Source organism: Amphibalanus amphitrite, unplaced genomic scaffold (assembly GCF_019059575.1).
Source record: "Amphibalanus amphitrite isolate SeventyFive unplaced genomic scaffold, NRLGWU_Aamphi_draft 000197F_arrow, whole genome shotgun sequence".
Lineage (NCBI taxonomy): Eukaryota > Metazoa > Arthropoda > Thecostraca > Balanomorpha > Balanidae > Amphibalanus > Amphibalanus amphitrite.
Window position 1 is genome coordinate 23,344 of NW_024881692.1, and position 15,685 is coordinate 39,028.

Sequence of the window (15,685 nt, forward strand, 5' to 3'; positions counted from 1 at the left end):
GCACGGGGATGCTGGCCGTATACAATTATCCCAACCTACCTCGAGGTAGGTAAAATATTGACAAAGAAGCAACATGGAAGATTGGGTTAAAACTATGGGGCCAAGAGGCTTGACTATGTACGCCGCACCCCTGTGTGTGACGGGCCCTCCGACACGGCTGCTGAATGTACGGGCGAGGGGAAACGGATAATGGGTAACGGGTCTTCATGTGGACACCGGGTTAGATTGTCCCAGTCAGTGGTCGGGTAGCGCTAAAGTTCTATACAAATTACAAATTGTACATAATGTCGTCATTCGGGCATTATATCAGAGACGTCTAATGAGCAGCTAGGGATGCATTCAGCAATTAGGTTCGCCTATCCCTCTTCGAACGTGAAGTTTACAATTGGATCAATCTAGGGCAAATGCAGGCGCGTTAAGGCGGCTAAGTATGGAAACCTGTTTATTAAGGATCATGGAGGGTGAGGCAGAGTAAGAGGCGGTGGGTACAGCTAGTGGATGTATCATCTGAGGGGCACACGAGAGGAAAATGTCGGTCCCCGGGGCGGTAGGTGTCCAGCCCCGGGACTTGTCGTTTTTTTTATGATGTAGGCTGTTCAGAAATAGCGACCCTGGGTGACGTGCGTAACCTACCTGTTCGTGATCGACCCCGTTCAATGCCCGGCCGGCAGCACGTCGTAAGACGGGCGAGATAAATAGCCGTATCTTGGTACCGGCCAAGAATTCGCGGGGAACGCCATGAGGGCGCGGGGAACGCCACGAGGGCGCGGGGAACGCCACGAGGGCGCGGGGGAACGCCACGAGGGCGCGGGGGGACGCCATGAGGGCGCGGGGAACGCCACGAGGGCGCGGGGAACGCCACGAGGGCGCGGGGAACGCCACGAGGGCGCGGGGGAACGCCACGAGGGCGCGGGGAACGCCACGAGGGCGCGGGGAACGCCATGAGGGCGCGGGGAACGCCACGAGGGCGCGGGGAACGCCATGAGGGCGCGGGGAACACCATGGGCGGAGACGGGAGAGACTAATGGAATCAGCGACGTTACGAGCATTTCACCCGGGGGCGCGCTTTACAGTCGTCGAAATTAATGGAAACTGCCGCAAAGGGAAGTTAAGCGATATGGGAAGGGAGGGAATATCTTCAAAATTCCTGTTTTAGTAAAAAGTGCCAAATGAGTTCATCGAGGGTGGGAGTATACATATCTTATATAAATGGTATGGACATGAATAGTCATAGTTTGGCCGCACCTGGTTGTAAAAAGAAAAAGTACGCAGCATTCAACTATCCGCTGCACACCACTGGGGGATGTTAGGTAAAGAGGGAGGGGCCAGAGTCGTGACCTGGTATATTCATCGGTAAGTAAGGATTGTCGAATGTATGAAGGATGAATGAATGAGCGAGTGATTGTGGTTAGATCCAGTGGGAGGCACTCCTCTGTGCAGTGGTAGGGAGATGCCGCGTCACCAAAGTAGGGTTAATCATTAATATAAACTGACCCGGGTAAGGGAAAGAGGGAGAGCTTCAATTAGGTGGATGAATCCTGAGTAGCAGTCCCGGTTAAAGTAGCCCAAAATTCCCATGACCCATCACCGTACAGTGTAGCAGCCTATATGCCCCAGTGACTGACCAGCCTCGCAAACACACAAACAAATATAATATCTTGCAGCCGAGCCCCGCTACAGCCACCAAATGTAAGCCGAAGCGGTTGGGAGTGCAAAATCGTCTCTCTCTTGATTCCGGTATATTATAACCCAAACGCTCACGCCAGAATGCCTTGAGCATCCAGTACCGACATCAACATGTCTAACGCTCTCCGCGTCCTGAAACGTATTAAAATGCCATTAACATAAATCCCGTAATAGGAGCGCGAACCAAATTGACTAAAGCACACAAACTCATTACAGAAGTGAACATAACAAATATCCGCAAATCAGTCAAAATGATAAACTCACCGTTCAGCAGACGCACAGCACAAACAAGTACAGTCTGTCTTAAAAGTACCGCGCAAAGTGACGGTGGATCCATCAAGCCTGACCGATGAAGGACTGCCAAATTTGAGTCACCGAAGCAATGGACATCCTCGTCCATTCCCCAGCTCCATTGGTTCGGTGACTTTCAAATTTTAGCAGGCCCTTCCTCGGTCAGGCTTGATGGATCCACCGTCACTTTGCGCGGTACTTTTAAGACAGATTGTACAGTCTGTCTTAAAAGTACCGCGCAAAGTGACGGTGGATCCATCAAGCCTGACCGAGAAAGGGCATGTTTTAATTTAAAAGTCACCGACCAATTGACCTAGGGAATGGACAAGGATGCCAATTGCTTCGGTGACCCAAATTTAGCAGGCCCTTGCTCAGTCAGGCTCGATGGATCCACCGTCACTTTGCGCGTTACTTTTAAGACAGACTGTACAACGCCTTTCGCTGGCGCTCCGATCAGTTTGACCCGTCTGACGGCGCCGGCTGATCGGCCGAGCGCCGGCCGGCCCTCAGGCTACGTGGCCGCGCTCTCATTGGCTGACCACTAGAGCCGCAGAATACCGACGGTAACAAACACAGTACCTACAATATATATATATATATATATATATATATATATATATATATATATATATATATATATATAGAAAAGTTAAATAACTTCAGACGTTTCGCTGATGTATTCTCAGCTTCATCAGATAATACAATGGCCATTCCGTTTCGCCGAGGGATACAGTTATCGTCACAACCGAGCCGCAATTGTCTTACAACCGCATTAACGTGCGACTGAATTTACCCGACCACTGATTTGGAGATAATCATTAGATAATTCGTATCCCGGTACGAATTATCTAATGATTATCTCCAAATCAGTGGTCGGGTAAATTCAGTCGCACGTTAATGCGGTTGTAAGACAATTGCGGCTCGGTTGTGACGATAACTGTATCCCTCGGCGAAACGGAATGGCCATTGTATTATCTGATGAAGCTGAGAATACATCAGCGAAACGTCTGAAGTTATTTAACTTTTCTACCTATATGGCCTTTTGCTGATACGTATATATATATATATATATATATATATATATATATATATATATATAGAGAGAGAGAGAGAGAGAGAGAGAGAGAGAGAGAGAGAGAGAGAGAGAGAGAGAGAGAGAGAAACGTCTCACGGCCAGCGACTCACTAGGAAACAAGTTGTAGACAACATAAGCATATTAGACAGATGTCAAAACCGTAGAAAACTACAAGTATTAGAATCTATTTACATCAGAGACCACGATCCAACCATAAATCGTCAAGTCAATGCACGAGGAACGCTCACGCTTTATGAAGGCCAAGCGATAGGACCGCGGTGAACGTAGGATGACAGCGACGTTGTGAAAGAATGTAGATATGCGAGTATGTGTGTGTGTGTGTATTTGTAAGTGTCGGGTTCAATGTTGCATTGTAAATATGTCCGGTATTCCTATGCACGATGTGTCTTCGTAGTTTACATAGCGGGATGCGTATCGGCCAACTGTAGATTCTGTTGCACACTCTTCACGAGCGTATAAAACCATTGCACTTTTTGCTATATTTAGGTGACAGATTTGTGACAATCTTGGATATTTTGGACTGTAGATCATCGAGCGAAGTGAGATTATATTGTGACATATTATATGATACGGGCAAACATGTCTGGGATAACTTGAAAAGCACCATGTTCCCACCATTAACAAATTGAATATTCACTCTTGATAATGTCTCATGAGAGATGAAACGTTGAGTTTACCCAATATATCAACTTGCGCTACTTCATTTTACTTTTCATCATGACTTTAGGATCTTTGCTTGCTCAGCACACAGCCACTGGCAAAAAAGTGATACGTAACATCGAGAGCACAACGAAGAAAATAATCAATGCTGAAGCCGCAGTTTTATTCAATGATCAATGCATCAAAAACAATCTGCTTCCGAAATATACAGATATATGTATATAAATATATATATATCCTTCGCCCTGGTGGGGGGGGGGCCATTTTGGCCCCCCCCTGTGGTTTTTCAGCGATAACTCAGAAACCACTTGAGTTAGCGCCCTGAAACTTTGTATAGCTGTTTATTCAACATTTTTACATCATGTCCTTTTTTGGGGGGTTCGGGTCAGGTCAGGTCAGGTCACAAGGTCACCAAAACTGACACCACCTCTAAAAAAGTTCAAAGCTCTCTCAAAGGCACAGCTTTTATCCGATCGATGTAAAATTTACAGTACTTGAAGATGTCACCCAGCTCTACAAAATGGCTATCTCGGATTTTTTATAAATGTGACCTAAGGTCAGGTCAGGTCATCGCTGCTCCCCATTATAAGTCAATGGGAGAATCGAAAAGTAGTTGTTTTTCAGCTAAATCGGGCGTGATTGTTCCTATATTTCGTTATTGAAGTGTCTTGGGTCAGCAAATCACAGCCCATGTGAAACCATTTGCTTGTGACCTCGCTGAGGTCACGCTAGGTCATCTCCCTGGTCACCAGAGGTCACCAGCGGTTTTTCTGCACTTACTTGTTATTGAATAGAGATAGAGACTCCGTTCGACGTTTATCGTGTTTGTCTCGTCAATGCGGATCGAATGATATGCAGCATGACCTATTTCGGTAAGGTCATGACCTTGACCTGAGGTCAAATTTTCAAAATGACCTTTCGAGGTCAAACTATATATCATTCGACGCGTCTCGACGAGCCAAGCACGATGGTGCATGAATCGTTTCTCTATTTTCTCGTGAATGCATGCTATAGTTAAAAACATTTTCAAAGAAATTTGCCAAGTTGACCTTGCATGACCTCTGTAGGCCAAACCGTTGAGCTGAGGTCAAATCTGACGAACCTTGGCGAAAGAGCTTGAAAAGAGCTATCGATTGCTTTTTTCCGCGGCTCTCTAGCTCTTCTAGTATCCGAGCTACAGCGGAATATGTCCGGCAACACCGAAAACACTGAAATTTGACCTATGGTGACCTCTAGCGACCTCAATATTGACCTTAGCGAAAAAATGACCGAAATACTTTCGAACGTACTTGTTATGGGCTTTCGTTTGCTTTTTTCCGCGTCTTCCTAGCCCTCTTCGTTTTCGAGTTAGACGGGGGGGGGTCATTTTGGCCCCCCCCCCCCCACCAGGGCGAAGGTGGCTCAGACCCACACCAGGGCGCGGGATATATATATATATATATATATATATATATATATATATATATATATATATATATATATATATATATATATATATATATATATATATATATATGAGTAAGGGGCTTTAGCTTTAGATAGTTAATGTCAGTGCTTTTCACTCGTGGAACCTTTCAGTCCATGAGGGGTAAGTACGGTTGTGTGCAGCACGATGAAATGTTGCAATGAAATGACCGCGTGCGCACTGTGAATATTTCAAGATTCATACAAACATAGCCTTAACATGACATCTTTTATATGCAGAATTATCGCTGATTGGTGGTTTTCCTTATGATAAAAAATAACAATGGTCTTAGCCAAATAATGTCAAATGTTATTCAGACGCAACAATGGGGTTGGGAACTCGATTTTTTAAGAATGCATGAAAATGATCAAACTATTTTCAAGGAATTTATGGTGCATACCATTGCCTCATAAAATCAATAAGCTGAGAGAAATGGGGGAAGAAAGATAGGAAACTTGTTTTGAAAAGTTCTTGAAAAAAGATGCTCTTGATGCTGTTACGTCACATGTCACCTTCTGCGGTTGACAAATAATGGCGCATCTGGCGCACCACAGATTACATGTTATATCAATGGGTGAAAGATGTTGTTTGCTTCACTCTGCCATTCGCGCTGTTTTTAGCTTTAAATTATGCTAAAACATTTACGGATGAAATGTTCAGTGTCAAAAATTGATGTGTCTGCCGTGTACTATATTCCCACTTAACATGAGCGCGTGATAAACATTTTATGTATCTCGAATTTTCAAATGATAAAGATGATGAATCAGAGGACGCTGAAAAGCAAAAGCTCATTCCAATATTTGGACTACTTTGCGATTAAAATGTTTACATTCCTGTCATCTTATTGATCATTTATTTGTTCTTTTTTATTTAAGGCGTTGAGAACCGAGGTAATTTCTATCTACCGTGCCTTAACTTACCAGCAACAGCAATCTATCTACGCCCTACGGTGGCAAGGGAGACTGTGAAAGAAGCGTAAGATGGATTCTAAACAATTCTTTTGTGATATACTGAAGGGCAAAGTGCAGAGAAGAGCGTACAAGTCCTGTTTTGTGCCAGGCTGTTGCAGTAGGACTTATGAAACTCCGAAAACGATCTTCGTTCATGTCCCGAACAACATTACCCTGAGGAGATGATCGTCTGCAATAGCAGGAAGAGCTGATGCAAGTACTTTGAAATCCACTATCAAGTCGGTGCTATTGTTGTAATGATCACTGTGAGGTGAGATATTTTGTGCAAGGGCTGAGTGTAATGCCCAGGAAATGACCTCCATTCGCCCCCTGACCGGTCAGGGTTATAAAATTTGAGTGGATGGCGGTCCGTTTGGGGTTCAGATGTCAATTGTATTTTGTTACTGTCAAACAATACATGTTATGCTGGCAGCGAATGTGTGTAACGTCGTTTTTCGAAACAGAAGTTAGAACTGTAACGGCAGAGTGCTTGCTGGTCTCATCATAAGTATTGTAAGTGTTGTAAGCAAAAGCATTGTCAATATTGTAAGTATTGTGAGCATTGATGTATGGTAGATATCACCTCACATGATCTCGGCTCAGATAACCCTCTCCGGTGTCCCTGGCAGTAAATGGCACCTGGATCATTACATATAAGATAATTTGTCATAATTCTTAAAGAATTGGGTGGTTTTGACTCGTTTACTCGAGGTGCAGGTCGCATTTCAATACTTTTCCATAGGCTTGCAATGTAAAGGTCACGACTCTGACCTAACCTCAGGTCACAGATCAAAAATTCTGAGATATACAAACGACACATACTGCAGGTACTGTTTTGAAGACTTGATGAGAGGAAATAACTTCGTGAAAAACTCAAGCTCTGACGTGTTTGCAAACTTTTCTGAGGTGGGGTCAACAAACCCGCTCTGATTACCTGACCTGACCTGACCCGGCATTTTTTTTTTTTTTGCTGAGATGTGCGCAATGAGCATTTAGGAAAAGTCAAGAAATATGAGCTTAATGTCTCGCGGCGTTTGGCAATTGTACAAGAAAATCCTGAAAGGTCTCCCCGTCCGAAATAGGGTTAATGTGTATATGAAGAGTTGCAGATGCCAAACATACCCAGATCTAAGACTGCAGTTCCCAGCGCCGCTGCAACGTTTTTAAAACAAACATACATAGGACATACAAACATGTTTATTTGCATCTGTTTTGGATAATAGCAACTCATGGCACCATCACCCGCGATAACTGTTAGGATTTGAGATATATTTTTATTTAGGCCATTAGTTTGGCTGTAATGTTTATTAATATTAGTTGGGCGGAGTTTGGTAGTTTTTTTATTTAACTTGTGTCTTGTGGTATGTTGTGCTGATTGCGGGTTGTTCAAACCTTTCAAATGTAAGGACCTTATTGAACTCAACCCTACCCCTACACTACCCTACATACGACTGGACGCTTTCCAAGCCCACAAGCATCACGACACCGAGATGGAATGTAGCCGAGAAATCACCCTCGCCATCTGCTCTAGAGCTAATCGTGTGGGGCTGCGTGTGGGGCGCCGCTTAGCCTATGGGGGTGCACTTCTAGTGGATGGGGGACGGGGGTGCACCTGCACCCCTTTCATATGGAAAGTTACTTCCCTGATTACAGCTCCCCGTATTGCACCTAATCAGGGAACGGCCAGCAAACGAAGGAACTATTTCTGGATGACAGGCGAATAACCGCTCACGCAAGGAGCGGAGCTCCGCCCCGTCCAAAGTGGCCAACAAAGCAGAGACAGAGGCAGCATCACATCTTCCATCAAAGAACTGGTTTCTGGCTTGGAAGATGAGCTCCATCTTTGCATCCGAGTCGGTGCTGTCAGGAATCAGCTGGTCTAATGGAGTGAGAGTAGTGAGACGACTAGCTATTGTATCAGACCTGCCTGGTCTTCGTAGCATTTGCACCGATTCTTCTCGATCGGACTCTGAATTCTGTCCCTCCTGCGTATTACTTGAGGCATTGCTATGTAGCTAAGTCTTTGGCAGAGTTTCATTATCCATGCTTTGCAAACAGTGCCATAACAACACAGTTAATTAATCACCAAGCTTCTTTGCAAGTTCCAATACAGTTGAATCGCACGCGATTTGAGTGCAAAAATCAAGAAAAGTGCGAACTTGTTCCCGTAAAATATTTTGAATATTGACCTAAAAAAAATGAGCAATTTCCTGATAAAATAACAGCGAAATCAGTTTTCGCTTGCCAATAAAACTCACAGATATTGAAGCTCCATTATTAAAGGAACATTTTAGTATATGCCATTCTTGATAAAACTTCTTAGCCACGCAATACCAGCGCAAAATAAAGAGACACTGAAAACACGACCAATCACTCCGATTTACCATAGGAAAATACATAGAAAATGTATGTCTCAACTGCGCCAAATATACAGACAGTTATATACCTACATGTGACGTCATGATTAGCCCGACCAATCAGAAGCAAGTTGTTTTCAGCCACAAATAATTAATTTCTGAACTAACTAGGCATTTTTATAACAAAGTGATTTTAAATTAAATCATTAAAAATTCTGAGCTTTTTTATTTTAGCAAAACATACAGAGCATGCAGATAGGTCCCAACCCTATTGCGCGTATTGTGCAAGTTTTATAATGGGTTATAATTGAAATCACATAAATTGCGCCATACTTGGACTGATTCAAGTTGGCATAAAAAACTGCATATCATCGTTCTTGCGTCGACACATTCGCTTTGTACACAGATGTTCAGCGCGACAATCAAACCCTACAGCAAAAACTCCGAGCCTATGAATCACATCTGTCCCAGCAAGGCAGATCTCTGTAGCAGTCTCACACTGTGCGCCAAGCGACAGACCGACTCGAGTCCCAACCTTGAGAACCCCATAGAGTTTCCCCGAGTGTCTGCAGAACGCGATGCGTCCCCGCGTGGTGGTACCGGTGCTGGTATTGGCTGTAAGGACTTTGTGTATTGGTCAGACCCACTGTCCACATGAAGAGGAAGATTTAAAACCGTGGAGCAGAGCGGAGACCTGGCTGACAGGGGAGGTAAGCTACTGGTACAGGGTGTTTCTCTATTTTTCTTTTTTTTGCGTTGTGTGTTGATCTTGATGTAGGGAAGTCACATGGTGTAAAGACTCATTTAGCTAGTTATTGGATTTACTATGTAAAGCGTAAATTCCTCCTAGACTCCTCCCGGATCCTCCTGGATATAAGACCTCCTGGATTTGATGTTTGAAGCTCAAACAAAGAAGCATCTATCACAGTTCAAACCCCTATGTCAAAGCCGGTTGTAGTTCGATTACAGCACAAAGCGAAGCTGCACGAAAGGTTGTCCTGTGATTAAATATTTGTCTATATTGAGCTACAAAGCTGAATTTTAGAAGATGTTCAAAGGACAAGGGTATCTTTGAAATATTTTTTTCAAACACAAAACAGCCATGAAAGATATGAAATGAACAATAAAAAATGTGTGATATAGAGCATAACTAATCCACTGTGATTGCATCTGCCGCAGGTTCCGCGTGGAGGCAACGTCACCATCCCCACCGGGATTCTGCTGGACGTCAGCCCACCGCCGATGGACCGACTGACCATCGGCCCAGGAGGACGTCTGGTGTTTGACCCTACCTCGGACCCACTGCGGCTGAGCGCTGGCCTCATAGATATGGCCGGCGGGGAGCTGTGGGTGGGCTCAGAGACGTGTCCGTTCACGGGTTACGCTGAGGTAGTGCTGATTGGTCAGAGGGGGAAGAGGCTCGGCGACAGAGGTGTTCAGAAGGCACTGCTGGTGCGCGAAGGGGTGCTGGAGGTGCATGGTCATCCGAAGCGCTCCTGGACTCGACTAAGAAAGACTCTGCAGAAGACAACGATAGAGAAAGTGATTGGTGATCCAATTTACAGCGTGCTACAAAATGAGAACGTCAGTGAACCAGGATTTCATATGTATGAGTTCGACAGTTTCGGAAATCCAGTTAGAAATTGGGGTGTCGTCCTGAGCCCGTGGACTTTCGTAAACGTAATGAGAAACATTGGAAACGTAGTAATAATCGTTGTATCCAGATGGGCGAGATTTGGTGAAGACCAAACGCCCACATCCATGGGCACTGTATTCGCAATACTGTGCTATAACAACACACGAAGCTCCTCTATGCTCCACATAGAAGATTCTGAAAAGGTTGCATTTGCCGCAATATGCCATATCGGTTTTCCCGGTAATAGCACAGAGATGATTGGACAGAAGCTAAACGGAAGATCGCAGACCGGAAGGCTGATGAAAGCGATAGGTAATGTAGAATTCTCCGCAATATCCGTTGTGTCACTTTCTGGGCTGGTGACAGGCAGCCTGGCGGAAATGGCCTCGTACTTCATTGGAAACGTCCCTCCGCTTGACAATATCTTGGATCTGGCTGATTCCGTAGAAAGCTGGCGACCCGGGGATCGAATTGTCGTCGCATCAACTGACTTTCATTTCAACCAGGCTGAGGAATTCGATATCGTTGAGTGTGCTGAATGCGATGAACATCAGGTGAAGATCATGGGCCCAGTGTGGTATACTCACTGGGGTGAAGTTACGGACGGCGTAGACATGAGAGCAGAGGTGGGGATCCTCACACGCAATGTGAAAATCCGAGGAGAGGTAGCGGATAAATGTTATGGAGGAAAGGTTTGTGAACGCTACAACTACGACACTTTTGGAGGACAAATTAGAATACTTAAAAACTTCACATCGGTGAGGATAGAAAACGCTGAGCTTTTCCACATGGGGCAACAAGAAGAACCAGGCTCGCATCCTATTCACTTTCACATGTGTTTAGATGTGTCGCATAAACATGCCTACATTCGAAGTAACTCGATTCACAACACGTTTTCACGTTGCGTGGCGATCCACGGAACGCACAACCTTACCGTCAGTGACAACGTAGCCTATGATCACCTGGGCCACTGCTTCTTCTTGGGAGATGGCGGAGAACAGGACAATCGGTTGATCGGCAACCTCGGCCTTGGTACCAAGCCGGGAAGTTTGCTGCCAAGCGATATCTCTGGTAAAGTCAGCACCTTTTGGATCACAAACCCCGACAATGAGTTGGTGGATAACAGTGCTGCGGGCTCGGATGGAAACGGCATCTGGATTCTGATGCCGCAGCTGCCCATCGGTCTATCTGCCAGCGTGGATATGGGGCTGGTCAGGAACCAGACTGCACGGACAGCAGTGAAACGGTTCAGAGGAAACGTCGCTCACTCCAACAAAAGATTTGGCTTACGTCTTGATGATGAACTTCGTCCTGATGGCAGTACGACACCTATCCGCTACATCCCACTCCGAGATCCAACGGATCCCGAGAGCGACCTGGCTCAGCTGCGACTGGACAACTTCACTGCCTACAAAAACACTCAGGGTGTCTGGTTGAAATCGATGTGGACACTTTGCACCAACTTTCGTCTGGCAGAAAATGGTATCGGTATTATTTTTGCTTCGTCAGAGCCAGACGATCGCGGCCCACATCACGAGGTCCTTGAGAACTCACGAGTTGTCGGTGAAACAAACAATATCGGCGAACCTGCTGGTCGCATCACCCTCCAGACAGGACATGTCGTCCAAAATAACCGTTCGTTACCCAGACTGAACGCTGGGTATGCGCAGGTTGGAGTCGCTTTTTACCGAGGTCCAGTCCACGTCATAAGCACATCCTTTGCTGGCTTCCAGGCTAACGTCCTCCGTCCTGCCGGAGCTATCGGGAAGAAGTTTTCCAACCGATACTTTTCTTCACCAGTATCCAGCATCAGAAATGTGACATTCGACTTTGTCGATCCGCTCAACGGAACCAGATTTTACGATGGTGATGACACCATTATTGGGTTTGATGACAGAGACGGCAATCGTCACAGCGTGGTGCTCGACTGGGACGGCTCGCTGACCACGTATCCTCTCTCCAGCGTGGTGCGTCCGATTCCGCTGCTGGTGAACGCACGCTGTGTGCTCGTGCCTAGCTGGGGTCCCGGCACCGCCATCTGCCCTGATCGCTTCACGAGACTCCGAGTATCAACCTCTGCCGGTCTAATTCCCACATTGATGACCCGAAACGACTTGATGGCATCTGAAACAGAGGTGTCTCATTTCGAGAAACAAATTAGCTACTCGCTAAATACGCAAGAGTCGTACATTTTGCACTTCAACAATACTGTGCCGAAGAGTCTCACATTATCATCTTACGGGCTTGATCTTGGCCTTTCACAGAATGTTGGCATATGCGTTGGGGTAAATCAAACGTTATCAGTGTGGCCTCTACGCTATGCCAGTGTCGCTGACTTGGATGAACTGAAAGCAGATGAAAGGAATAGCAAGTACTTCTACGATTCTACTGTTGGTGTCATCTTCTTCAGGTAAGTCACCTTCCATGCTTTATCAGTGTTATTGTGTTGTAAAAGCTATTTATATACACTGTGGTAAAAGTATGCACAATGCACATTCAACATGTGCGGGTAAAACTCACGTTTCGTAAACAAGAAGCATATTGGAACACTTGAATGCATTATCAAATGTCTGCAAACATGCATGCAATCTGTTGCGTCTGGCGGCTTGTTATTGTTCCTCGTCGTGTGGCTGCAAAGTGTTTTTCTTGTCGTAATTGCAAGTGCATCCTAATGCGAGTGGCTGGCTAAATGTTTCTTCTTATACACGCCACAAAGGGATTATGATCACAATTGTATGAAAATGAGAAATGTTTATTTCTTTGAAGTACCGTTTTAATCTCCTTAATTGGTGGTTTATGATTACGATGCACATTCGTTATGGACCTAACTCTCTCAAGCTAGGCAATGGCACCCTGCTAGAAATAACCACCGATTTATATATTGTGCATGCAAATGAATTGAACGAATAATCAGCCGTGGAGTCGCGGTGTTCTCAGAATGCTGGATCCATAAAACATTGTAGAGCTGATAGCTTTAGTTCCAAAGAAGAAGCGTGTACTTACCTTTGATATTTGCTTGGGATTTACCAAGTGTCTGGTCTCAGTTCTCACTATCTTCGGCAGGTTCTCGGGCCAGTACCCCAGAGACGAGCTCACCATGTCCAACTGCCCGGGGGAGCCTGGACATCACCCAAACGGAGTATGTGAGCAGAGGGTAACAATTACCCTGCAGGAGCCCAACGATGGAGGTGACTGCCGTGAGAGTGCCTATCCGAAATATCGGAGAGAGCCTACCACGCCGGAGGGTGCCTTGACCATACCTGACTTTATCAACTGATTCGCCTTAGTGGAAGAAAATGCTGCCGTGCTTAGTGAGTTTTGCCACGATTGATAGATAATAAATTACTTGTGAAGTAACTGTTTTTGTTCGCCTGTAAAATAAAGAAATGTAAGCATTCTGTCATAAAACGTTGCTCAATAACTCTTTCAGGATGGTAGAGACAAGATACTTTCATTTCTTTTTCATTATGCCCATACGATATATCCATTGTGAATTGGCTATTATGTAACTTCGCGAATTGACAAAAAGTTTCTTTTTGGATAATAACCAGCCTATAACATAATTATGTCTGATAGAAGCCATTGTCCTTAGCAATACAATCTGATTGTAGACCTGGTGACATACCTACTCTAGGTCGCTGTTACAACATAGAAGGCCAGTGCCTCTGCCGGTAAAATAATTGGCACAGCCTTATTATAGTCACATCATCACATGATCATTTTGCTCATTCATTTCACGATGCAGCAAAGCCAGAGCCTGTTCACACTCTCCAGAACTCCAGACCCACCAGAAAACGGAAAAACGTAGCCAAGCTGCGAACAACTCTACATAGTCTCACCATCGAGTTCGTCCATCAAGTGTCGCAACACTCCCGCCACGTGTTCCATGATATAAATTTCCAACGACCAGACAGCATGGCGCCCATACCACTGGCAACGCCGCACACATTTATATGCGTGTCGTACAACTCTCGCCTGGCTGTGGCTCCGAGCACCGCATATCGATTAGAGAGATGACAGATTACATCTGGTCGGGTTAGAGCCAACGCCCAGCTTCAGCGCGGTCCTGTCCGCAACGCCAGCAGCTCAGCATTCGTAATGTCGCTCAGCTGCATGAGATAGGAGTTTTGACGACGATGAAATTGGTGGCTGAATTGTGTTAGCTGAGAATGACGCTCGCTCATTGCATTTTGTAAGTTATACTGACTAAAGACTATGGTCCAAATTATACGAATACTGCATGGGGGAGCGGGCAATAGCAAAAAATATTGCCCGATGTGACGTCACTGTCGCCCGAGTTGTGGAGGTCTTCACCCGAGGGCGACAGCAGGGATGCGGAGCCGGAGCCGGAGCCGGAGCCGGAGCCGCCGGAGCCGGCATATTTTGCCCGGAGCCGGAGCCGGAGCCGGAGCCGTGAAACAATATAGCCCGGAGCCGGAGCCGGAGCCGGAGCCGTCAAAAAAGGGGGCGACTCCGGCTCCTTTTCTCAAGAGGAAACAATTATTTACCTAGTTCGGTTTGACAGTACAAGGCGTAAAACAATGTGGTATTCAAAATAGCCTTGTTATACAAATACAGAAGCAACGTGTACCAATCCCATCGCCTTTTTTCTTCCACCCGTATTTTTTTTTCTTCTTCAATTTATTTCATAATTCACACGAGTCACGACAGCCATACACAAACACATGTACGTAACCGGACACAGCACGTCGCACACTCGTGCCCCTCACGCAATTCCACCCGTATTTAATTGATCGCATAGGGGATGTACTGAGTAGCAGCCGGAGCCGGAGCCGCCGGAGCCGGAGCCGCCGGAGCCGGATCATTTTACTCGGAGCCGGAGCCGGAGCCGGAGCCGCCATGACATTTCACCCGGAGCCGGAGCCGGAGCCGGAGCCGATTTTTTCTCCGGAGCCGGAGCCGGAGCCGGAGCCGTCTGAAATTTCCACGGCTCCGCATCCCTGGGCGACAGTGACGTTACAGAGGGTAATATTTTTGCTATTGCCCGCTCCCGCATGCAGTATTCGTTTTATTACATGGCCAACTCTCGGAATCTTTACTTAGTACTCATTCATCCCGTAATAAAAAATACCCAAACACAAATATCATGGTACAATTGAATGTATTGGATATACAATCATAGCCACGTCACATGTCTACGGCACACACTTAGTTGCTTTACATGTTAAAGTTGAAGATGCAGCCTGTGAAGAGCTGGCCGCCGCCGGTCTGAGGCTCCACTGTTTCACGCCGTACTTGAGGAGACTCTTCGATTTGTAGCGTTCATCGTCCTTGCGTTTTACAGTAATGAAGAACTCCTTCACAGCGTTGTCCAGGACATCGTTGCTGTGCATGCAGCTTTCAACAGATATGCCTTTTACTTGCAAGAACTCAATGAAGACGTCTTCTGCTGATTTAATCACCTTTTTAGTGCCCTGAGCCCTGCGCGATGAAAATAGCTCATCCAATTCATGCGGCTCCAACAAGTTAAATCGGGGTATTTGAACGGACATGTTCAAATGACGGCCCAGTTCTTGATGACTT

General features: G+C 45.8%; 1 protein-coding gene across 1 annotated transcript; it reads left to right on the top strand.

Moving 5' to 3' along the window:
- Positions 1-9,991: 9,991 nt before the first annotated feature.
- LOC122384710 (cell surface hyaluronidase-like) lies at positions 9,992-13,509 on the top strand. Its single transcript, XM_043372375.1, has 2 exons — positions 9,992-12,551; positions 13,205-13,509. Exons 1-2 carry the CDS (start codon positions 10,111-10,113, stop codon positions 13,416-13,418), a joined length of 2,655 nt encoding a protein of 884 aa, XP_043228310.1. The 5' UTR covers positions 9,992-10,110; the 3' UTR covers positions 13,419-13,509.
- Positions 13,510-15,685: the final 2,176 nt, after the last annotated feature.

What these genes read in the sequence shown, in the direction of transcription:
- LOC122384710 (XM_043372375.1), top strand. Translation starts at nt 10,111, where the DNA reads ATGTATGAGTTCGACAGTTTCGGAAATCCAGTTAGAAATTGGGGTGTC. An exon ending in GTTGGTGTCATCTTCTTCAG is followed by an intron (nt 12,552 to 13,204) that starts GTAAGTCACCTT and finishes TATCTTCGGCAG; the next exon opens with GTTCTCGGGCCAGTACCCCA.